Below are 23,638 nucleotides of genomic sequence, written 5' to 3'. Positions count from 1 at the left end.
ATCCTTAAGGGTCCCTTCCAACTCAGGATATTCTATGATTCTATGATTCTAATTTCTTTATTTATAGAATGAGAAAATTTAAAGGCAGGCATAGTATGTTCACTGCTGCAACATCTAGTGCACAATAGGTTGAAAAAGGCAGATTTTTGTTGGAAAGGAATGAAGTTTCTGAACATTATTATTTTGCTGCACAATTTTGCTTTATTTGCTTTCATGGTAGAGTAACTTGTTTTCTACTTTATTTTATTATTGTTGAAGTATGCGTTTTGAAATTATCCTGAAAGCAATTTAGTTGCATCATTGAAATCCCTCCCATTTTGGACCCTCTTCATTAAACAAAATGACACGAAGCTTCAGTGTCTTCAGTACTTTTCATGTTTTCAATTGCCTTTTATTTTTTTGACTAATTCAAGTTAGGACTAGCTGCAAAAGATTGGTTATTTGTGACTGGATAGAGGGAGTGTTGCTTATTCATTTCCTACAGTGCTAATGAAGTTCTCAGCTCTGGTCATTACCTAAGAATGTCAGAAAGCAAGTAGCAAAACAATGTTTTCAAATCCACAGGATCTGATAATTTTCCTCCTGGTACATGAAATGATTTTTCATCAGTTATACCATATATACTGATTCTTACTGTTTCAAGACAAGGTAATAAAATTCGGTGTCCGAGGTGGACCAATGTTATTCAGTTACTTAACAAATGATAAATGAGATAATTCATGGAACAGACTTTAAAGTCCCTTCCAGCCAAAGCCATTCTATGATTCTTTTTTTATGGAAAAAATATTTGTTGTTGTTTTTTCTTCTTAAATAAACTTCACATTTTGCTTTTATTGCAAAAAAAAAATAAATTAAATTACGGTTTAGTAAGGAGAAATTTATTGGTATGATGTGCAGGCTTTCTGCAACACTTGTTGCTTGTTTCTTACATTATTTTGTGCAAGGAAGAACTCAGTGCACCAAGAGGATGTATTCAAGACTCTAACTGTCATTTTAGTTTTATTAATTGCAAAGGCATTATTTTTCTTTTTAGTTGGAAGTGTTTCCAGTAGGGAAAAATAGTACTGATCTCAACCCATTGCTTTTAGGCGTATCTGTCAATGACTGGGAAGGTGAATGAATGAATAAATTACAGAATTAAATGTATTAAATAAAACTAGTATTTGGTAGTGATAACATCAGAAAACTAGTGAGTTATACAGGGAGGATGGAAGGGGAAACTTCTTCCTGGTAATACATGAACTCTTGTACATTACAATGTAGTATATAATATATAGTATATTTTGAGGTAAGTCCTATATTAGATGTTTTTAAAACAGATATTGGAGCTCATGCTTACAATATCCAGTGTTCAGTACTGGAAAAGGCTGAAGTTTGAAATCTCTGCCATATGACAAATTGAATTTTACTGTTTGATTTTTTGCTTTTCCTTTTCTTTCAGACAGCAATGGACCAATTACATATGCATTTCACTCAAGCCATTCACAACACTGTGTTTCAAGTAGTTCTTGGATATGTGGAGCTGTGTGCAGGAAACACAGACACCAAGTTTCAGAAGTTACAGTACAAAGACCTCTGTACGGTATGTGATTCTTGCATAAATGTATACTTTTTAATCTGAATTTTTCCTCTGTTGTAGGTGTCCTTTAAGTAAGGAAGTACTCAGATATTAAAGTAACCCTGCAGCTACAGTAGTTTCTTAATACATCTCCTAGGCTAATTGAGAGATTCGTTATTTTCAGCTTAATACTGATTTTGATGGAATTATATCTTAGTACTTCATTGTAAGCATACATATCATCTAAAATTTAAAGAAATAAATCATAGGATACAAATAGGAGTCCAACACTTCAAAACTTTGTCTTCTTCGCATCAAGTGAGGCAAAGGTGACTTATCATTCCCACTCAGATGAGCAATTTTATACTCTTCTCTTTACCCAGCAAGAGCCCTTCTCAAATTAATCACTTTACCTGACATCTCGTCTTAGAAATTTCTGCTGCATACTTATCACTTTGACCATCATTTGATCATCAGCCAGGATGGCTTCTATATATTACTGAAGTCCGAATATATTATTGAACAGTGGTGCCTGAATGTCTCAGGGGTGGTTGCACCCATCTTTCCTAGTCAGATGTGCTGATTGTACTGCTTCACTTTTGCATTTACTTTGCCATTCTGTAAATAAAAGAGGTATGGTAAATCCCTTTGGATTGGTCAATTCCAAAAAAAGACACTAAGAAATAAACTTTGCATTTTTAGACAGTGCTAGATCAGCTGACTAAGATCAGGCATTTGTCAGCTCTCAGGTACTTTGATACGCATCCAGCAACAGAGGTATTTGAATGTGGAGGGTTTTCTATGTTTTATTTTGCCTCTGCAAAAGATGAACATGATTGGTAGCAGTTTCACAATATTATTTTGTTTTTCTATAGCATATTACATCAGACAGCTACATTCCATGCCTTGCTGATCTCTGTAAAGCCCTCTGGGAAGTCATGCTCAGCTATTACCGAACAATGCAGTGGCATGAGAATCATGATCAAGATGAGACAGCAACTGTATCTTCTGGTAAATTATTTTCAAAACAAAACCTTTGTTATTTGGAAATAGCTTTTCTTGTGCTCAAGTCATTAATTCGTACTTAGGTACCTATGTAATCTTGGCTTGCTGCCTTCAGCATTATTACTTATGGTGTGTAATAAGGACTTTAATACCATTTTTTTGTAGCTTTCAGTAGTCTTTTTTTTTTTTTTTGGTGTGTTAATGAATACATGTATTTGCCATTACTACAGTCATAAACAGTTTTACTTTAAACAGTATTTGTTGCTTAATAAGAAGTCAGCTGTGGCAGATGAGTAAAAAATCTGATGAGCAGTGTACCCTTTAACATGGGAGCGATGTGAAATTTCTGATTTTTTCATCAATATTGAAATTTTTATTGCTTATTAAACATAGTGGATTGGGATACTGGACTGTGTATTAGGAAACACAACGTAAACAGTAGGAAATAAATCTGTCACAAGTAACTGTCATGATTTTCAGGAAATCCAGTTTTTTGAGTGTTGCATGTCATCTACATGTTGAGATATGGTAACAATTTTCTTGACACACTTACAGGAAAAGGCAAACGTTTTGTAGTATTATTCTGTTTTGTGTTACTGTTGCTCCAGTTTATGTTCTTAAGGCAAAAACATAGAACTTTTATCTGTCCTCTCTGTCCTCTGGGTACATTTTGCTGAACATACTTTATATTAATATAAAATGTCTAGGGACAGACTTTAATGTATTTCTCCACCAATCCAAGATACTTCTGTTTGGCAGAGGGCATAGTGTGAAATTTACAATATTGAGATTTATGCAAAACTCCAATTTATTTGAATCAGGATTATTCATTTCTTACTGATCTGCACATAGAAAAATACTTCTGTCAAAGAGCAAGGAGTGTAGAATTGCTGCTGCAATTATTCTTTCTTGCCTGATTTGCTTAAAACTTGTATCTTTTACATTAGACTGTCAGGAAAAAAGGGAAAAAAATGGAAATAGAAGTTAAGAAGAGGTGTTGGAAGACTGTGCTTCCAAGAATTCATTTGAAATTTAGCATTTCTTTAAAGAAACACAGATTGTAAGTCTTAAAAAGAATTAAATTTACACTAATTGATATTGTCTTCCTACTTTAAATTTAGAGATAAAATATTGCAGGTATTTTATTCAGAGTCCTTGTTTTATGTGGAATCTGATATGAATTTATTGAAACTGTTATTTTTGATGAAAGTTTTCTAAGTATTTCGGAGTTAAGATTCAGAATTGCAATGCAGAAGAGATGCAGAAATATTCAGTCTGTTTCTCATTCTTAATAATGCATCTTTCTGAAACTATTTTAAATGCATACATCTCTTATTTTGATTTTATTGTAGTCTTTGAAGTGTAAAATAAGGCACGTATCATAAAGAGTTTATTACATGGAAAAATTATTGCAGTAGACTACTTGCTCAGCTCCATGTGTAATTTTAAAAATAGTTCCCCATAGTGTAGTTGCTTTTGATACTCCTGAAGAAAGGAAATTGTTTGCACCGGCAAACAATTTGAAGGAAACACTAAGCATAATAAAGTGGTATATTTGATCGTATGAGTCATTTTAAATGTTTTGCTTCTAAAACATGTGGTGGAGTGTTTTCGTATGGTTACTACAAATTCACCAAATTTTCTGTCGCTTAGTTTTTAAGTTGCTGGAGACTTTGTGGCTTAGTTGTAATGTGCTATCCAACTAGAATTTATTTAAGCTTCTGAATTACTTTTTCAAAAACCTCAGCAATGATTAAACACACAACAGGAAGTTTGACAAGTACAATTTAATTTCAGAGGAAATATAAATATCTACCACTGTCTGCTTTCTTTCTAAAAGCTGTTGCTCGTCGTTTAGTGATTATTAAACCTGTACATGGTCTCATTCGATATTTATTAATTTAATAATTATGATACACTCTCAAGTCAAAGAGTAAAGTTCCTATAGAAAGTGATGGTATGTCAGAAGGAACCATGGACACAGAAGAATCATAGAATGGCTCAGGTCAGAAGGGACCTTAAAGATCACCCAGTTCCACCTCCCCTGCCATAGGCAGGCAGACCACCCACTAGATCAGGTTGCTCAGGGCCTCATCTAACCTGGTCTTTAACTTGCTCCAGGAATGGAGCATCCGCAGCTTCTCTGGGCAACCTCTTCCACTGCCTCATTACCCTCACAGTAAATAATTTCTTCCTTGTATCCAAAATGCCCTGAAAGTGAGTTTAGAATTTGCATTTCCTTAACTTACAGTGTGACCTGTTCCGTAGGGGATTATTTTTTTTTGAAGTTTAATGGAATAAATGGATGATTATCTCTACATATAAATTAAATCATAAACAAAATTATTTAAAGCATGAGATGTATTTTAGTACATCTCGTAATACAGGAAATGCTAACGCACACAATATAAATATATAGTTCTATGAATCCTGAAAAACATCACTTTCCAACACTATATTAAAGAAGTTAGGTAAGGCAGAATTAATTGTTGATATGTAGGATTTGTTTAATCATAACTGAAGATAGTTAATAACTGAAAGTATAAACTTTATAGCATGAAATTACCTCTATGTCGTATTTAGTAAATTGCTACTTATGTTTGTATTTCTTTTTTTATCCTGTTCATGTAGTAAACAGCACATTGACACAATTTCTTGGTTTTCACTCCTGTTTGCTGGAAAAATTTTCATTGCACTGTTGGTCATGGTTAAAGTACATGCTGTGTTTGTAGTACAGTATCAGAGAGAAAAATAGATTGAAAGGACATCAGCAGATCATTTTGTCTTCATGCAAAGTGGAGTAAACTTCAAAGTTGCATTGCTTTTTTCCACAGTGTTGGGCTGGGTCTTCACATTTCATGAAATTTATTGTTACGGAGGTGTAATTCATGTGCATTCCTGAGGCAATAATTTGACAGAAGTGTTGTAAGAGAGCAAGAAAATGATCACTATAGCATTTAAAACTCCTGATTTCACAGGTATAAACCTGGAGGTGAAAATTGGTAGCAAATTTAATAGCTATAAAAGATCAACAGAAATGCAAGAAGAAACTGGTGTAGGATGTATATTTAATTTCAACTGTTTTAAATTTCAAAGCATTCCATTTATAATACTGCATAAATTCAGCGCAAGTCCCACTTGGTATTTAAAGAATAAATCTAGATGACAGTGATTTGATTGTCTTTTTTTTTTTTTTCTTTTGCCTAGCAAAAATTAAACAAGAACCTTTTGTTATAACTGAAGGCTATCTTTACTAATTTTAAAGAGATGCTGAGAAACCTGAAAAATTACTATATTCAAATCAGACATCTAGAAGAAGAACTCCTGCAAGCCTCAGATTCTTCTTTTTACTTGAAATAATGAATATGAAATTATTCTGCCACCTGTTCCAAATTCCTCAAAGCAAAAAGTGGAAATGCTTGCAGACCAAGGAAGTTATCCTAAATTCAAGTATTAGCATGCATGAAATTAACTGCAGCACAGTTCATTAAAAGACTGGAAACAGCACCTCTTACCATAACTGGACATAACACAGGTGCACCAGGAGAGGAGGTTGCCGGAGATAATATTGCACGAATTGTTGCTGAACAATAGTATCTGTATGACTTTCTCTCCATCCATTCCCTTGTAAATGGCAGTTCAGTGAAGACAAGGACTACAGTCTTTGTCTTGAGAACAGGTCAAAGATTTGGGTTGTTTTAGGCTTGGCTTCACTCTGCAGAAGTTGAAGAAACTCCTGTAGCATGATAGCATGCTCTAAGATAGCTCTTTCTGTTCCCTCATAAGAATTGGAAAGGATAAATCTGCTTAGTGTTTCTCTAGTTGTGTTATTCTTTCTGCTTATATATTTGATCTTCCATGATAAATCAGTCTTGGAAAATACATTTGTCAGAATTATTGCCTTCAGGAGAGCATCACAGGTGTTTTTTTTGTTTTTGTTTTTACCATGGGGAGAATATGTATGTATAGTCTCAAAAAGACAAGAGCATTCCTGTGCTAGTCACGGACTGTGAAGCAAATTATGTGACATTGCCATCACAGAATACAAGTGTAACCACAACCGTATGATCAAAAATTGCATGTCAAGTGTTACTTTCTCCTTTTTAAAATATCAGTTAAAATATAACCTCTGTGGAGACAGAGAGGACCGTGCATGGGAGAAGTTTATCTGCATTACAATGCTTTTCTGGAAGGTGATCCAGTGCTGTAGAAATGAAGTTTTTAGAATTAAAGAATGAAAGACATCTCACTAGATGATTATCAGATTATTTCATACATAAGCATAGGTTAGTATGAGAGTTTTTTTTTTTTTTTTTTAAAAAAGCACACTATACTGTTTGCATAGTTCATGTAAAAAGTTTAATTAGTTTCCCTCAGAATTGCAGCCAGAATTTACTGAGGGAAAAAGTTAAAGGTCATGCTCCTGAAACGCATAATTTTATGGTTCTTGTCTACAAAGCTAGAATATCTAAGAACTTTATCTTTTGCATTTGAAGTATCAGTTACTCTCTCATCTTATTTTGATTTTATTGAATGGGTATCTTCCTTACATAATGGTAATCAGGAGCTCTTCAGTCTAACTAGCACGTAGTATTTGTAAGTGCTCTATTTATTTCTTTTTGAAAGTTGAGAGCAATGGAGCTCTCCTGGAGTTTGCATGGTGGGTGATATAGTAATGGCTAAGGCAGAAGTTTCATCATGGGTCAAAAACTAGGATATATTTTGAGGCTTTTGGAAATATCTGTAACACCTTGCACCTTCAGTTTCAGATGGCAGCAATGTGATTGGAACTGAGGAGAACAGTTTCGACCGCAGCTATGTAAAAAAGAAATTGGAACATGGGCTTTCACGAATATGGCAGGTACGTTTTTCAGTGGTATAAACATTTAAAAAATTAGTTATATTTATACTGATCTTTTTTTTTTTTTCCCTCTCTCTGAGGATTGCTGTAAGTGACCTGCTTTGAGCTGCGTGTATCAAAACCATGGAAATGAAATTTCCATGACTCAGTAACTACTTTGGTCACTTTGCTTAGAAACTCAGCCAAGATACCAAAGCACAGTAACACAACTCTCAGCCTGATCCCACTTATCCCAGCCTGTCTGCTGCTCCATAGCACAATCTTGTGCTCCAAAGCACAATCTTGTGCTTTTATTCTATTGGAACAGTCATAATACTGCTTTATGTTTCCCTGCCTCTTGAAATGAGTTTAAATTGGGCCTAGCTGATGATGACAAGGAGTGCTGCAAACCATTTAATAAACGTGGGCAGAGTGGAATACACCCTCAGTTCCGTGGGCATAGGTTACAAGGAGCTTATGGACCCCTTCTCCAACATGTTCTGTGGTGTCTCTGAACTACTTACAGTTTGGAATAGCTTGTGGGAGGTATGGAAATGGAAGAATGAAGAAAAAATGGGATAAACAGAAAATCGAAACTGGAAGTACTGAAATTCAGAGCTGAATAATGATTTTTCTGTATCCTTTCTGGTGTAAGTAGAGCTATAGAGATCCTGAAATCTTGTAAATCTTCCTGGTTTCATAATATTCCTAGACTGATTGCTGAATCAGTTTATGTAGCAAGACCCCAAAACATATGATGAAAAAGCTGTAAACTTCTTACATACTAGAATTGTAATCCAACACTCTCTTTTTGCAGGGACTATAAAATGTCTCAGATTGACTTTGTGTTATAAACTATTAAATAAACTGATCATGTTATTATTTAAGAAAGTCAACATCAAGTCATTAACGTTACAGACAATGGAGTTGTACACTAGACCTCAGAAAGAAGCTATAAGTGGAAACAAACTGAGAAGTGCTAATGAACCTGGCACCTGAGCATTTATCTTAATGTCTTTAGTGTATTTAGCATACAAAACCTCATATTTTGCATATAAATTTTCTGAGGGTTCATTAAATAATTCTGAAATGTTTGTTTTTGTAGGATGTTCAACTGAAAGTGAAAACGTATCTTCTGGGAACGGATCTGTCAAACTTCAAATATGATGACTTCATATTTGTACTTGATGTAATCAGCAGGTATACTGATGTGGTTCTAGGGCCAGTTACTACATCCAGACCAACTTGAACTCTGATAAGACAGCATGGTAAACTAAGGCTGATACGCCAGCCTAGTTCATATAGAGAGAAGAGCACTTCTTCTTCATGTGGGAGCCTGAGTGCTAGTCTCTCTCTTTTTCTGCCTGCACCAAGGATATATTTGGGATGAAGCATGAACTGCTTCGCTGCTCAAGTAATGCTTAAGTGCAATATGACTTTAGTGTTGGCCAGCTTTAAGATTCCAGGAGTGTAGATCTGACAATTTTGATTTTTTTTAAAGCTTTTAAAGGGTTTCTCAATCAAGAGCAGCAAAATGTACAGTCTAGCAGTACTGCACGATTACTGGATCCTTCTGTTCTGGTCATAAAAGGATGGGTTCAGGCTGTGAGCTGTCCAGCTTACCTTGTGTAATGGGATCACAAGCAGACATTTTCTTTTGCTTATGGCTCTTTCTCACTGTGTATATGGGATATCGTGATAGGATTTGGAGGGAAATGAGACATGGAGTTTTGTGGAATTAGTGAAGCAACTTAAGTGATCTGTTTTTATAGAATTGAGTGTACTCTTGCGGTAATGAGTGAGTCTCATAATTCAGATTGGAACAGCAGTATGAATAAATAAAATATTTCTAAACTTTCTTTTATTATTTCAGGCTGATGCAAGTTGGAGAAGAATTTTGTGGCAGTAAGTCTGAAGTTTTGCAAGAATCTATCAGAAAACAAAGTGTTAACTATTTCAAAACATACCACAGGTGAGAGTACAATATGTGCAATAGATGAGAATAATGACATTTATTTTGTTGTATTCAGTTGTTAAAGTTTTCAATAGGAATTCCACTGAATAATGTTCCTGCATGGAGGTTGACGGATTGCATTCATAGTGGAATATATGTTGTCATGAGAATAGGGCTCTGAACCCTGGAAAAGGGAAGAAGCTTTTGTTTCTGCTATCTCAATAAGGATGAAAAACACTTCATGTAACATTTCAGTAGTTTTACAGGTCATCTCCTAAACTTTTTCCTGGGGTTCTGAGGGTGAATTCCTCTCGCATCCATACTTGCTGGCAATTTATTTATTTTTTTAGATACTTTGAAAGATCGGTTCCTGTGTGACTAGTTAAATAAATAATGTTTTGACCATCACATTTTTGATTGTTTAATGGACCTATCTAATAAATTAGGGAATCAGACTAATTTTCTGAATTATCTTCTAACACAATAAAGATTAAGGACATTGATAGAATATGTAAAAAACAATATATTTTTTTTTGAAATCACTAGTGTTTCTTATTAAGGTAGTGGGTTTTTTTTGGTCATTCATGTGAAAATAAAAGAAATAGTTATTAATGAGATGCACATTAACTTTTTGATACTTTTACCTGTTGTGTGCTCTGTGGGTATTGTGGAGATTAATTGGCTTATGTTTTCATCCTCAAACTTGGGGGAGAAACACAGCAGAAAACAAAACAGAAAAAACCACACCACAGTTCCAGCTATATACCCCAGGTTGATTTATATAAAACTTTTGTGTCTCGCCTTTTCAGATCAAGCTAATGTGGTTTTTACTCCCCTTGTGTACTTAATTGAGAACAAAAGCTAGCGCTTTTAGGAATTCATTAATACATAAAAGTTAGATAGAACTGAAATGCTCTGAGTCCAGGAGTAATCAATTGATGGTGTCATTTGCGGCCTCCTGTGTGTTGTGGTGTTTTAGAGAACCAGCGGCATAAAGAAATCATTAAAAGGAACTGGTTGCATCATTCAAAAAGTATAGAAGAGCATGTAATGCTGGAGCATGCATGAAACGTTTGGTTGGATAAAGATTGGTTATTTGGAAAAACTGAATGGGCTTTTGGCAGAGAACATCAGGAAGGGGATTTTAGAATGCAGTTCATTTTTCTTTCTGATACATTTGTAAAAAAGGTGTGTCCAATCATCAAAGATTTTCAGAGAAAGCATGAGAGACCTTTCACTTGCGTCACTTTCTAGACTTGCATGCTGGTGAAAATCAGCAGCATCTGTTAAAATACTTTTTCAGTGGCTTGATTTCAGTTTTGCAATGGTATGAAATCTTGTGCTATGTAGCTTTCAAACGTTTGCTTTTCTGTGAATCTTTCTCCTTAGTCTTCCTCTGAAAGAATTTTAATCTGAAACTGATTTTTCAGAATATATCTATCTGTTGTTTCTTTTGTCTTCACTGTGAGAACTGCAAGCTAGTGCCTCTAAAATTGGAGTATGAAGTCTATTTGCATTTAACTGGTGAATTTAAATAGACACAGAAAACTGCAGTCATCATTCAGCACATATCGAGGCAAGAAAATTGTAATTGTAGCAGTGATTACAGTTTATTCAAATAATGTTATTTCCAGAATATTTTACTGCCTAATTAGAAACCCAGTGCATACTTTACCAACTGCTATTCATTAAGCAAAACAGTATGCTGTATATTAGGACGAAAAGATGCAGCAATGTGACCTCAGTAAGCACTCGCTGTTTATTTCTATGTGAATTCCTGGTTATGTGGCAGAAAGATTTTCTTTATTAAAGGTATTTCTGCTTATGGCTGAATGGAGGCTTTTCTGATGATTAAAAGCATAATAAAAACAATGCAGAGACATAATGGCTTGATTACATTTCCCTAATAACTTTTTCATGTTACTACTAAGCTTAAGATATGAAGCAAACTATAGTAGAAGTGATTAGTAGCCATTTAAGTCTTATATGTCTATATGGCTATATGTCTGTAAAACATCTAGCTCTTTCCACTTTCCTTATCCGTTGGGTTTTGTATGCTTATTGAAAGAAACATCTGTGTTACGTTTGGCTAACAGAAGCTGTTGTGCTGATGGAGTGTTTGTGTGTATTGTGCTGCTTTCTTTAGTCTACAGAGAGAAAAAAACAGTACAGTATTACTGTACAATCCTTTCTCATAGTTGTGACGAAAACCACAATTGTTTGCAAATTTTGGAGGCTGGCATTCTTTGAGAATTTCTTTACAGGTGCCATACAACAAACGCCATGTTACTAGTCACAGCTTTTAGGTGGTTTGTCAGTTAAAAGAAGGAGTAAGTTAATTTAAGTATCAGTTTTCAAGTGTAACTTCTTGTATGTTTTTGAAAGCATTTTTCACTGCGTAGTTTGCCTGCTTTCTGATTTGTTCTTGCTGCCAATTAAGAATATTCATTTGTTGTATTTCAGAACACGTCTTGAAGAATTAAGAATGTTTTTGGAGAACGAGACCTGGGAACTTTGCCCTGTTAAATCCAGCTTTAGTATTTTGCAGCTTCATGTACGTTCTTTGAATAACACATACAAATGTATTGCTACTTTAATAGCTAGGAGTCTAGGTGTTCTGAGAACTGGCATGGTATGTGAACTACTGTGAAAATGATTGTAGTAGGTTTTGAAAAAATGTAAATTTCATTTCAGGGTATTGAAAACTTTAGATTCATATGCTTTTAAAACAGCAATATTCCTGTTCTAGGTTGTTAGTGGATTACATAAGATGCTAGATTTGTAAGCATAATATTTGCCTTTATTTGTCATGTTTCAATGTGTCATTAATATGTCAGTTTTCCATTTTTAAATTATTATTCTGAGAGTAAGATGCTGAAAAAAGCGTGCCTAAAAATAATTACATTCAGTAGTGCTCACTAATTGGTGCCAATTTTGACACCTGAAAAAGTAGGTCACATAGGCTCATTTGGAGACGGGGGGAAAAAAAGTATTTTTTTCTGTGGTGAAGTTCCACTGAAAGCAAGTAATAGATGTCCTCATTTGCTGTCTGAAAGAGATTTTTGTTGTGTGTAGTTTATCATATATTGGGTGAATTTCACCCATTTTACCAACATGGGTGCATATAATTGGAGCTATCACTGAAGTGTGAAAGGGATAGAGCTGAGCAATGTCAAGCAAAAGATAATCATCAGAAACTTCATATGCAATGGATTTGGACAGTACAAAGTTTTTGAAAATAACTTCTTAAGGACGAAATAAAATATTTCTACTTTAGTAAATTACAAGGTAACTTGTGTAAAAACAAATAAACAAACCTATATTCTTGGATAAAATCATAGGTCTTTTTATTTCCTGATTTCAGTGAAATAATAATTAAAAAAAAACCACAAAACTGTTTTCAATGAGTTTTAGCAAGTGAATACTTTCAGAATGCAGGAGGTGTATTACATATCATATCCAATAACTGCTAAAGTCAAAAATATGAGCAGTATAGGATTACCAATTTCAAGGTTACCTTGAGCCAGTATAAATAATATATTTAAATAAGAAGCAAGGTTTGGCTAAAATATTTCATATCAGGTTAAATTGCCCACAAGTTTGTTGTTACACTCTGTTTTTATAGAACTGTAGTCATAATAGTACTGAAACTGTCTTCCTGGTGATTAAAATTGTACTTTATTTCTATTAATAGGAATTTAAGTTCATGGAGCAGTCACGTTCCCCATCTGTGTCACCTAGTAAGCAGCCTGCTTCAGCAATTTCAACAGCAGTAACTTTATTTGAGCAGTACTGTAATGGAGGAAACCCATTTGAAATCCAGGCTGACAGCAAAGATGATGAGACAGAAGATGTGTTAGCTTCCAATGGGGTATGGAGTGTTTCGGGGAATAAAAACCAAATCTACCTCTCATTAAATTGCTATTTATTTCACGTGTCAATGTTGGTAAACTGCAGTACCTTAGTATTTTACCAATCCTTGTACTATGTAAATTCTAAAGCCACTTTACTCCTTTAATTTGGCAGGTTGCTCTATTTTTAAGAGTGCTAGAAAGCCAGGCAATCCTGTTTAAAGTTCAGACTGTTTTGCAGTGTGTCAATATTTTTTCTGCTGAAGTCAGGTGTTCCTGAGGGCTAGCAAAATGTGTTGCACTTGGTATTGCAATTGGTATTTTTCTGTGGGTTCTTTTACAACATGATTAGATGCTGTGAAAGTAATTTTTATTGTTTTGGAAGGAATGTCTTTCTGGCTTCTTAGGAAAGAGCCGTTATGGGTTGCTCCTTCTGTTGTATTTGTTTACACATGCATGATTTCCCAAGGATTATTTGATGTTTATTAAACAGGTTTTTATTTATAATTTAAATGCTTAGGACATTAACTTTACTATGGGATCTACCATAGTAATCTTACTATGGGATCTATCATAGTAATCTTCCAGATTGTGAATCTGGACAATAACTTCCAGTATATCAGATTTCTGACCAAATCTAGCAGTAGTCGAATATATTTTAATTTCAAACTTTATACCATTCTTTAAATGCTGTATTAACATATTTTTGTTAAAGCTTTTGCTTCTTGTTTATCCCTTTGATAAGTAACATTTTTTTAATTATTGTTTTTTTTTTTTTTTGTGATAAGGTTGAGTTGAGCTTAGTTTATTCAGTTTATTTGTCATGCTTTGTGGTTTTCAGCTTTGCCTTTCTTGTTTTCCCTGTGGGACTTCACCTGCAAAGCAGCTTGATCTGTCTCTCACATGCCTGAGTATAATACTGTAGCTACTTTCCTACTATGTCACTTGCAGAGACTATACAGTTGATTGGCATGAAATATTGTTGCTTTGTGCTTAAAGGAAGCTGGTAGTAGTTGTTCTCATATCAAGGAATATAAAAGAATGTATGTTCTGCCTTTTTCTATCAGTAAACTGGGAGGAGTTGCATAGTTATCACTGTTAGACTTAAATGTAGATTCCAAATGAGTGTGTTAAGCAAAGGTGTGTTCCAGGTCATTCTGAAAAATATTAATTTCGACAGTACCATATAGAAACCAACACCAATCCTTTGTAGAATCTGGACAGCCATTTGATAGGTATTTGCTAAAAGATCCACAGTGAAATGGTTGTTAATGGTAAAACCCACAGTACTTTTGAGGTTTTCAAAATTAAAACTCCTGCTGCTGAAGACCTCATTTCAGACTTCTGCATATGTTTGTGAGTAGATATGCATTTCAAGATTTATTTACTTTTCTGAAGAAAAAGGACTAGGGAAAAAAAAAATATATATATATCTTAAGGAAAAGGTGATATGTTCAAGCCAGCTTACTTTTGAAGGTTGAACAAATGAAACACATCATGACCTGTACTATGAATGTCAATGAGAAAATATTCAAATATTTCAGAACCCGTTTTTTTTTTTGGCTACTACTTGCATGTAGAATATGCAGGAAGAAGTGATATTGATTTTAGCTTCTGGGGCTGGGTCAAGAACTTCTCAAGAACAACAAAAAATAATTTTTGGACAATGATGTCAACAACCTATGCAATTCACTTTTAGCAAATGAGTGTATATGCAACATCCAGGCAGCCCTTGTATTTTGGGGCACTGCCTTGTAAGCAGAGTACTTGCAGTTCTAGAAGGCTAGAATTGTCTTTATTCATTGTGGATATGTTAAGGAACTTTTCTTTCTATCTGCAGACTTGCATGAGAAATCTGAAAGCTTTACACTCAAGTTGAAACAGAACTGTTTTTTTCTTTCCAGTTGTAACATTTTATGTTTCAGAATCTTTCTTCTAGCTCAAGGCTTTTGCTTTTATAATTGTGAAATCACCTGATGAAAACATTAGGTAGCAAACACTGATCGATGAAGATGTTGAATGTTCTTTTTGGTTGGCTTTTGCCAGTCTCAATTGTTGTATTGCTGCCAAGCAGACCAGTCAGTGATACCTTCTTCTGTTTTCAGTTGTATATTCCCCCCGCCACTTTTATCCAGTGATGGACCTATTTTGAGAAGTAATAGGGCTTAAAAGCAAAAAAAATCTTTAGCTTTCTGAGTGATTACAGTGTTTCAAATAGCAACTCTGCATGCAGTTATTGTTAGCAGCACAAGGATTGTCATGTTATGTGAGACCAGTGGTTCTTCTCTTTCAGCATCCCGCTTCTGGTAGTGGTTAGCACAGACACTGCAGGCTCATGGGAGGTAATCTGTCCTGTAAGTCTTACTGGGACACTTTATAACCTGCATGAGTTTAAAACCTAAATGTGTGGAATGGTTTTCCTATATTTGTTACAGAATTTTCTTGGAGAAAAACAAACAAACAAGCCACCCCCACTGCCTGAGCAATTGTAAATGAGTAATATCATTATCCAGTAAGTTTTCCATTATCTTTGTTACCTTATCACCACAGGTAGTAGATAAATTCTGCTGTCTAATCATCCTGGGTAAAAACAGGTTTTTATTCTGAACTTTCCCCATTGAATAAATCTCATTATTTAAATGCTACTATTTTTGCATGGTTTGTTCACTGCTGTATTTTTTTAAGGATATTTTTTTAAGCTCAGTCCTAGCCAGAGCTTAAGATACTTAAGACAATAATTGTTAGCTCGTTACCAAAGGGCTGTCTCCTGATTTGCACACAGGTGCTGCTATTGCTGCAAACACCGTGGCAGAGAAAAAGTTGCATTCCTTCTCTGGCAGAGCTGTGAGCAGCTGCCTCAGCTATTCAGCAGTGTAGCAGGCTGTGGTTTTGGGGAAACAGGCTAGAGGGAGTCGTCATCCCAAGAATTAGCAGTGGGCTAGCGTGTTACATGTGCAGCAAAGTCCATGTAGTTTCTCTGCATTTAATTTTGAACAGTGTCCCATTTGGTAGGCTTGTATGTTATCAGACTTTCAAGGCTGGCTGCAGTGTCCTCTTTGTCAATGCTGTGTGCCAATTGAGTGTTCTGTATTAGTGAAACCTTAATATGTTTTAAATCGATAAAATCTGAATTTGTGTCTGGTGAAGGACTGTTATGAATTTTGGCCTTCTGTTGACAGCAGAGGGACAGGATGTTCTGTGTGGAAAAAGTGAAGCAACAATTATATGATTTATTAGTGTTCTTGTGAAGTGTAGGTTAGATTCATAGTCATTCATATTACAATTTTATTAGCCTCCAAGGTAATGTTACTGGGAGAACTTTGAAGCAGTGTATAGAACTCACATTTAATTTTGAATTAACATGTAAAGTTAAGATGCAATTTGCTTAATGTAAGTTATAATTGATTATGGAGAAGGAGGCCTCTAATTTTTCCTCATGTCTTATAGAGGTCTTTTGTGGTGAACATGTCCTTCATTTGACATGCTTTTAGCAACTCCACATATAAACAGACTTATTCCATACGATAACTTGAGTTTAATGCAGTGGCAAGTGGTTAACTAACTGCCTTTAATATTATAAGATGTTAAATAAAATGGAAGAATTATGCTGAGAATGCAGCCGAGGGTGTTTAACAATACTAAGAAGGCACTTGGATGGTTTTGATCAGTGTATTTGCCTGTTACCTCACAGTCACTGAAGGATACAATCCTTTCGGAAATCTTTGTGAGCCAGGGAAGTGCTATGCACATTTACTTAGAGAACTGAGGCACAGAATGGGCTAAATGATTTGTCAGTAGTTGTACAGGATGTGTATCCCAGCTGGTACTAGAACCAAGGCTTCTTGTGACCCTGGCGAGTACTCTCCCGGTGATCATCTTTGTTCCTGTTTCACATTTCTCAGTTTCTCATGTCCTCTCTCTGTTAAGAGCTGCTCTAACATGTCAGCACACAGAAATAACCAAGGTCTTACAAAAAATAATTATCTTTTAAACAGAAGACAAAATAACTTGCTTAGGTAATAAAGCATAGAACTACAAGGCTTTATGTTTTGGTTTCTTAAGTGATCAGTTACAGAAGGGGAATGCATTTTAGTCCTTAAAATTATTTCAGGAGGTTGTAGAATATTGTTTCCAGATAATGCAGACATGTTTCTAGATCCCCTTGCAACGCCAATTCTCTAGATATAAACAAATCAAATGATTTACTTGTCAAATGATTTGAAGGATGGTAAGAATTATCAGTCTCTCTTTTGAGAATTTTAAAATCTTTTATCATCTGCTTAGCTATTGTAGCTCTGGACAACTGAAAAGGCCTTAGGGTGCTGCATGTCAGGTTTTTTGGTCTGTTTTTTTTTTTTTTTTTTTTATCTTGAGCTTTAGTGAGATATTTTATGTCTGTTTTCTGTAGCTCCCTAACGTATTTTTCTTGTGATACAGTTAACTTAGTTTCATAGCACTCTTTTATCTTCAATGAATGATACATGTATCATTATCCTATGTGCTTCTTTGGGTTGACTACTAAAACGCTTATGAAATGATTATTGCTAATAACCACAAGATACCATGTTAGCATTTTGGTCTCTTATTGAAGACTGTGCATATTAGAAATACAAGTTCACTGTTTACTAGTTATGAATTACTTCTGAATTTTAAATCACACAGCATTTTTATGTCATAAATAAGTTTACCAGCTTACTAATAGCATTAGCTTGAAGAGGCTTAATCAAATATTTTTACATATAAAAAACAGTTTTTCAAAATGTTGTAATTCTATTATGTTGAGAAAGTTACTATGTCAACTGTCATATCCATATGTCAGTATGTAGTTAGCAGCTTGTAGTCAATATATCATTTCACTATCACTGGATTTTAAATGAATTGGAACACATTACTTATTAATGCATAATAAATGGTTATAATTTCCCAGGCAGATGTTTCAGCCGAGTTAGTTAAACTATGACTCTTTGTCAAGCCTGGAGCCAGGTCCTATTTTGAAATCAACAGAGCTGCTTTAATAATAACTTTCATTTGTCTGAACTGTTCATGAGGCATAAATTTTGTCTGTGAATACTACTGATCACAACATTTTTTTTTAGCCTGTTTCTAATACATTCTAATACATAAGAATACTTCTCAATATACTGCTTTCATAGTGCAGTATGTGGCTTTAAAAACATGCATACATTGGGACTCGGGGGAAATTGCCATGGACGACTGAAAAATGTATTTCCTAGTGTATTTTGGGTGATTGAGAGACTGGCATTACCTTAGTGTATGTTCCTGTTTTTTTCCCTCTGGAAAGTTGAAAGAAAAATCATTATAGTCTGTCTTCAGGTGAAAATGCTTTCTGGAGCCTGGTGGGCAGTCTTAATGCTGTGTAGGACTTCAGGAAAATGACTTATATCCAGAGAGCATCAAGGATTTGTTTTCCTTTAACGTTTTCTGGGTTAAGAAATTATCCTTGCGAAAAACTTTATCTCCTTATTTATAAATGTGTCTGAAGTGCCAGAACACTTTAAAAAGAGATTGATGTTAAATATTACTCTCAGAGTGGCAAATGTCAGGTTTCTTACAAAAAATAATCTCAGTTGTACACATCTACTATGTATTTGTGGTTTCATAAACTATAAAAAGCACTTATTGTCTATTAATTTCTGAATAGTATTTTTACACATAACTCATATTCAGGCACTACACATGTCTACTGTTGGAACCGTACACTGTGTTATATATACTGTAGCCTGTGTTGCTCATTTTTTTTTTCACACATCATTCATTAGGTTTAACCTTTCATTCTTAAATTGAACAGAAGTTTCTTGCAAGCTTTGAAATGCAATGAAACAACTGAATAGAGGAACACAGGTTCAGATGATTAAGATCGTGTCTGAGTGTTTGGAGGCAGCAATTGTTATGTCTGTAACTATTTAAGCTTCTTATTTTTCAAATGTTGCAATTAACATTAGATGCTGGCCCTCAGTCGAAGGAAGTACATCTCAAGGCACGTACATATTGTTAATTTAGCTACACATTCACATTTTTCAGAGGATTATTCTGGACTGTGTTGTGGGATCTGTGACAAATGATGCAAATGATTCACGAGGCTTTCTTTCATCAAAGAGGAAACAATTGTTTAATTGATGACTAGATCTATAGTTCAAGTATCAGGATCTTGTGCCTTTAACTAGATAAAAAATGTTGTATGTTTCAAAGCAAGACAGAACCAGCACATGCACAAACAGAAGCATGCTCAAAATACCCCCTGGTCAAGTTCTATAAGAAAACGAGCAAGAAAAAGCTTTTGATGTAACCTCCACTGAGTTGTTCCACAGATACAGTTGACTTACAGCATTAGAGTGTTTCTTAGAATATTACACTCCATTGTGGGGTGTTATTTTTTTTTAATTTATTCTGTAAGGTAAGGTATATCGAGTCAGGTTGCAGAAGCTTGCTTCTTGCTTCCTCAGTAGCTTTTTTTGTTTCGTGTACATTGCAAAGTTTATATATAGAAAACAGAAGGATACATACAAAATTACTCTTCTTGCTGTCAATACAAATAGAACTGCATAAAGCTGAAGAAAGTATGACTGAAAAAGAACTGTGATTAAAAAATATGCATGTTTACTGTATAGGAGCCATAAGTAATAATTGTATTTTTGTAGCATTTGACTAATTATTTTTTTGAAGTGTTTGTACTTAGTCAAAATAGCATTGGTCTCTAACAGGCTCAGTGATTGAAAGACTGTCTAGTAGAAATGTCTTTTGGAACATACTAAAATCAATTTTGCAACCAACTACAACATTTGAAAAAATATGAGTAGTATAAGCAAGTATTTTTGTAAAGCAGTAATTTGGTCCTTGCATTAATAATTGAGGATGGTGTGGTGCCAGCTTTTGTTGCCACTGCTTGGATCAATGTTGACTCTTTCTTTTTTTTTTTCCCCAGATTGTGAAACAAATAATAAAACTCAGGTACCTGATGAGTATTTGATAAAGCAACAAGAAAGCAAAAAAAAATATAAAAAATCAGTAGCTGGGAGAAGTAGGATGATAAATATTTACTCATAGCTAATACCTGAAGTTTGTTTAAAATACATTTGGTTTTGTATAATTTGTCTGATACATTTTTAATGAATATTGTCAGCCACCTGTCAACTTGTAAAGTTAGTTATTTGTATAAATACATGTGTATAACAATATAAATAATGGCAGTAATTTTTTTTGCTTGTTTTACAGTATGAATCGGATGAACAAGAAAAAAGTGCTTATCAAGAGTATGATAGTGACAGTGATGTTCCTGAAGAGTTGAAAAGAGACTATGTAGATGAGCAGACAGGAGATGCCCCTATGAAAAGGTCGGTAGACTGTCTCATTTTCATGCTTTTCGTCTCAGTACTCTAGTTCATCTTCTGTTTAATCTCTACTTTACAACAATAGAATAATGATCAAATAATCCTTATGCTGCCTGCACAGTTGGAAAGGCCTCAGCACATAGCTCTTCCCGTACATGAAATCTATAAATTCTTCATTGGTACTGCAGAAAGAAACTTTGGAAAGCAAGATTTTGAAGGAGGATAAAGGCTCTCTAAAGCACATAGTGGAAAACTGATTATCAAGCATTAGATATTAACTGAAGGTTCTTCTACAGCTGTTGTAGTGCATATGTATAATTTCTTTTGTCTTAAAGGGAATTGTGTGCAGACAAATGACTTGAGGCTTGGGCTTCTGCTTTTGCAGAACAGTCGTCTTTTACAGATTTCAAACAAATAAAAAAAGAAACAAGCAATTGTCTGTCTAGGCCACTGTAACAGATATTCATTCAGCATTTTTGAAGCAAGCTAACCTTATTTGTATGTAGTGAGTTGCAGGAGGACTAGAAAGGCACCACTTGGTTCAAAGGTGGGCAATGTTTTTTACAGAATCACTCTAGGATAAAATACCGTTAGCATGGTTTCATCAGACATCACAAGCTACTTCATTTCAGTGACTTTGTGGAGGTATTAATGAAAACTACATAATGGTAAAAAAAAAAAAAAATGCAGTCTGTCATAACTACACTGTCACTGTGAAATTGTAATGTTCTGAATTTTTGGAAGAATATTGTTTTGAGGTATAGCAGAGAATTTCATCATATGATAACATTAATGGCTTTTTAGCTTCATGTGCCTCAGAATTTTTTCCATTTCTAGATAGTCATTTTTTAGCTATAGCTCACTAATCTGCTCCTTTTTTGTCACAGCCTACATTATTTTAATTTTCTTTGCTTCATAAACAGTGAATCGAATGCAGAGTTGTTAAAATGATTGCTGAGATCAGACATAGACATGCAGAACTCAAGTCTTGGACTGTATCTTAGAAACTCCTTTCTCTAGTACTGTTTTCAGTAAATTAGGCTAGGCTATTTTAAATGTTTGAATCATAACTTGCTTTGGCATAAATATTGCTCTGGAAGACATACCCTCCTGTTAAAAGAGGGAGAGAAGGTAGGGGAGAAGGGCTTTATTTTCTACTTAATTTTTATTTGCATGTCCTTGAATATAGTAGATAGTCATGTTTGGTATACTTTGTGTTTCTTTTTTTTTCCTTTAAGTGTTTCTCGAGAAACTCTGAGGAGCAGAAAGAGATCGGATTATAACCTCAATAAAGTGAATGCACCTATCCTAACAAACACTACACTGAATGTAGTAAGGCTTGTTGGTACGTAGAACAATTGTCAGAATATATGTTTTTATTTTAATGCAAACCTCTGGTTTCTAGCATGTATGCTAAATGAATTTTAAGACATTAAAAAAAAAAGTTGGACCCTGTCTAGTCTTTTTGAATGTGCAGTGCTTTGGATGAGATCTTACTGGATTGTTTAGCTGTTGTATTGCAGCTTCCTGCTCTCAATTAGAATTTCTCATAGCTTCCTTACACCGGCAGTTCAGTAATTCTGTAATGAGCTTGTACAGCCAGCAGGTCCTTCACTTTCCCATTTTTTTTTCCAAAGAATGAGCATTTAATGCAGAAAGATTCATGTTTTTAATTAATTGATCCCTAAATGCATGGCTTTACATTTTGTATTACTGAATTTCATCTGATTCTTATTGCAGCAGTCATCAAGGCCCTCCAGTTCCTCCTGTACATTATGCCAATCTTTTTTTGTTCTGGTACCAGCTCTTCTTTTTTTTTTTTCCATTATCACACTCATATTTTTGTGCCGGAGTCATGCATGAGAATATTAAAGAAGAGGCCAGTTGTTGGAAACTCCACTAGTAGTTTTTCCAGATACTTCCCTTTTTAACACTCTTCATTCTGCCTTCTCTTTTACTAAACCCTTTGACTAAATCCTAGATAGGTGAAATACACTGTGTATAGAAAATCAAATAACTTCCCTAACAAGGATGTATGTCTTAGTCTGGTACAGTTCACTTGTAGTAGACCCATGACTGGTTTTATCCTAATTTTGCCTCCATTTGCCGCCTCCTGCTTGTGTCACTTCCGTATTATCTTCAAAGCTTAATCTAAAGCCCTGGATCCTACAAATTAAAGCAATAGATTGTTTGAATGACTGTTTCCCTCTTCTTGGATATGTTTTTATTTGCTGTTTTTCAGTCATACTGGTACAACATATGCCTTGACTGCTTGTCGTACATACAGGTTATTACCCTGATTACCAGACCGCTGATTTCATGGTCATTTTCATGATCCTGATTCCTTTGTTTCTTTAACTTGTCTGTGTTAAGGTTTTGTCCAGCCCACTTTGTGTATATGAAAGTGGCCAGTTCAGTTCCATTAGTCATCCTATCCCCCTTCTCCCTTTTTGCACTGTCAGTATCATTGTCCCAAGGGAAACCCTGGGCAAACTATTCATTCTTGCTTAGGGTGCTATCCTGTTTGTTTGTATTGTCTGTGTGTGTGTTTCCTGCCTCATTTTGCTTTGCTTCTGTTGATCTTCTGTAATTAGAAAACTCCTGATTTTGCCATGTTATGTTTCAGCAAGACTTTTGATACTTCTAGCTCTTAATATGACTTTCTGAGTGAATTAGTTTTGCTTTTTTCCACTTGGCCTTGTCCTAGTCATTTTTTCTTCTGGTTTCTTTACATTTCCTCATGTTTCTAATACACTATGATGCCTCGTAACTTTTATCTTCATTTATATCTTTTTTTTTTTTTTTTTGAGAAGTACCTGCCCTTTGACATCATAAATGAAACAGATTGTTTTGCACCGCTTTTCTGTTAGACATAAACTGCATATTGCACCTCTGCCACAGATGTTGACAGCGTGTCCATCCTTTGTGATGATTTTTGGTCTTAGTATATAAATACTTAATTCAGTCCTTCTGGATTGTATCCCCAGAGGCATTATACACATTTCTTTAACTAATGGTTAATGGTTACAGGAACAAGAAACAAGATACCACCATTTAGCCAGACTATCAGTTTTATTAGCA

The 23,638-nt window shown here is 34.7% G+C and overlaps 1 protein-coding gene across 1 annotated transcript in view; it reads left to right on the top strand.

The window, feature by feature from the left end:
- Positions 1–23,638, top strand: part of VPS50 (VPS50 subunit of EARP/GARPII complex) — a 75,351-nt gene that overhangs the window by 29,259 nt on the left and 22,454 nt on the right. The window contains exons 12-20 of the mRNA XM_038174757.2: positions 1,442–1,582; positions 2,434–2,569; positions 7,327–7,424; positions 8,509–8,603; positions 9,277–9,375; positions 11,821–11,911; positions 13,052–13,228; positions 20,442–20,560; positions 21,796–21,902. Of these exons, the coding sequence (XP_038030685.1) occupies positions 1,442–1,582; positions 2,434–2,569; positions 7,327–7,424; positions 8,509–8,603; positions 9,277–9,375; positions 11,821–11,911; positions 13,052–13,228; positions 20,442–20,560; positions 21,796–21,902 (1,063 nt within the window). The remainder of the gene's footprint in view (positions 1–1,441; positions 1,583–2,433; positions 2,570–7,326; positions 7,425–8,508; positions 8,604–9,276; positions 9,376–11,820; positions 11,912–13,051; positions 13,229–20,441; positions 20,561–21,795; positions 21,903–23,638) is intronic.

The sequence above is a fragment of the Anas platyrhynchos genome, chromosome 2 (assembly GCF_047663525.1).
Source record: "Anas platyrhynchos isolate ZD024472 breed Pekin duck chromosome 2, IASCAAS_PekinDuck_T2T, whole genome shotgun sequence".
NCBI lineage: Eukaryota > Metazoa > Chordata > Aves > Anseriformes > Anatidae > Anas > Anas platyrhynchos.
This window is presented reverse-complemented; position numbering and strand designations above follow the sequence as displayed.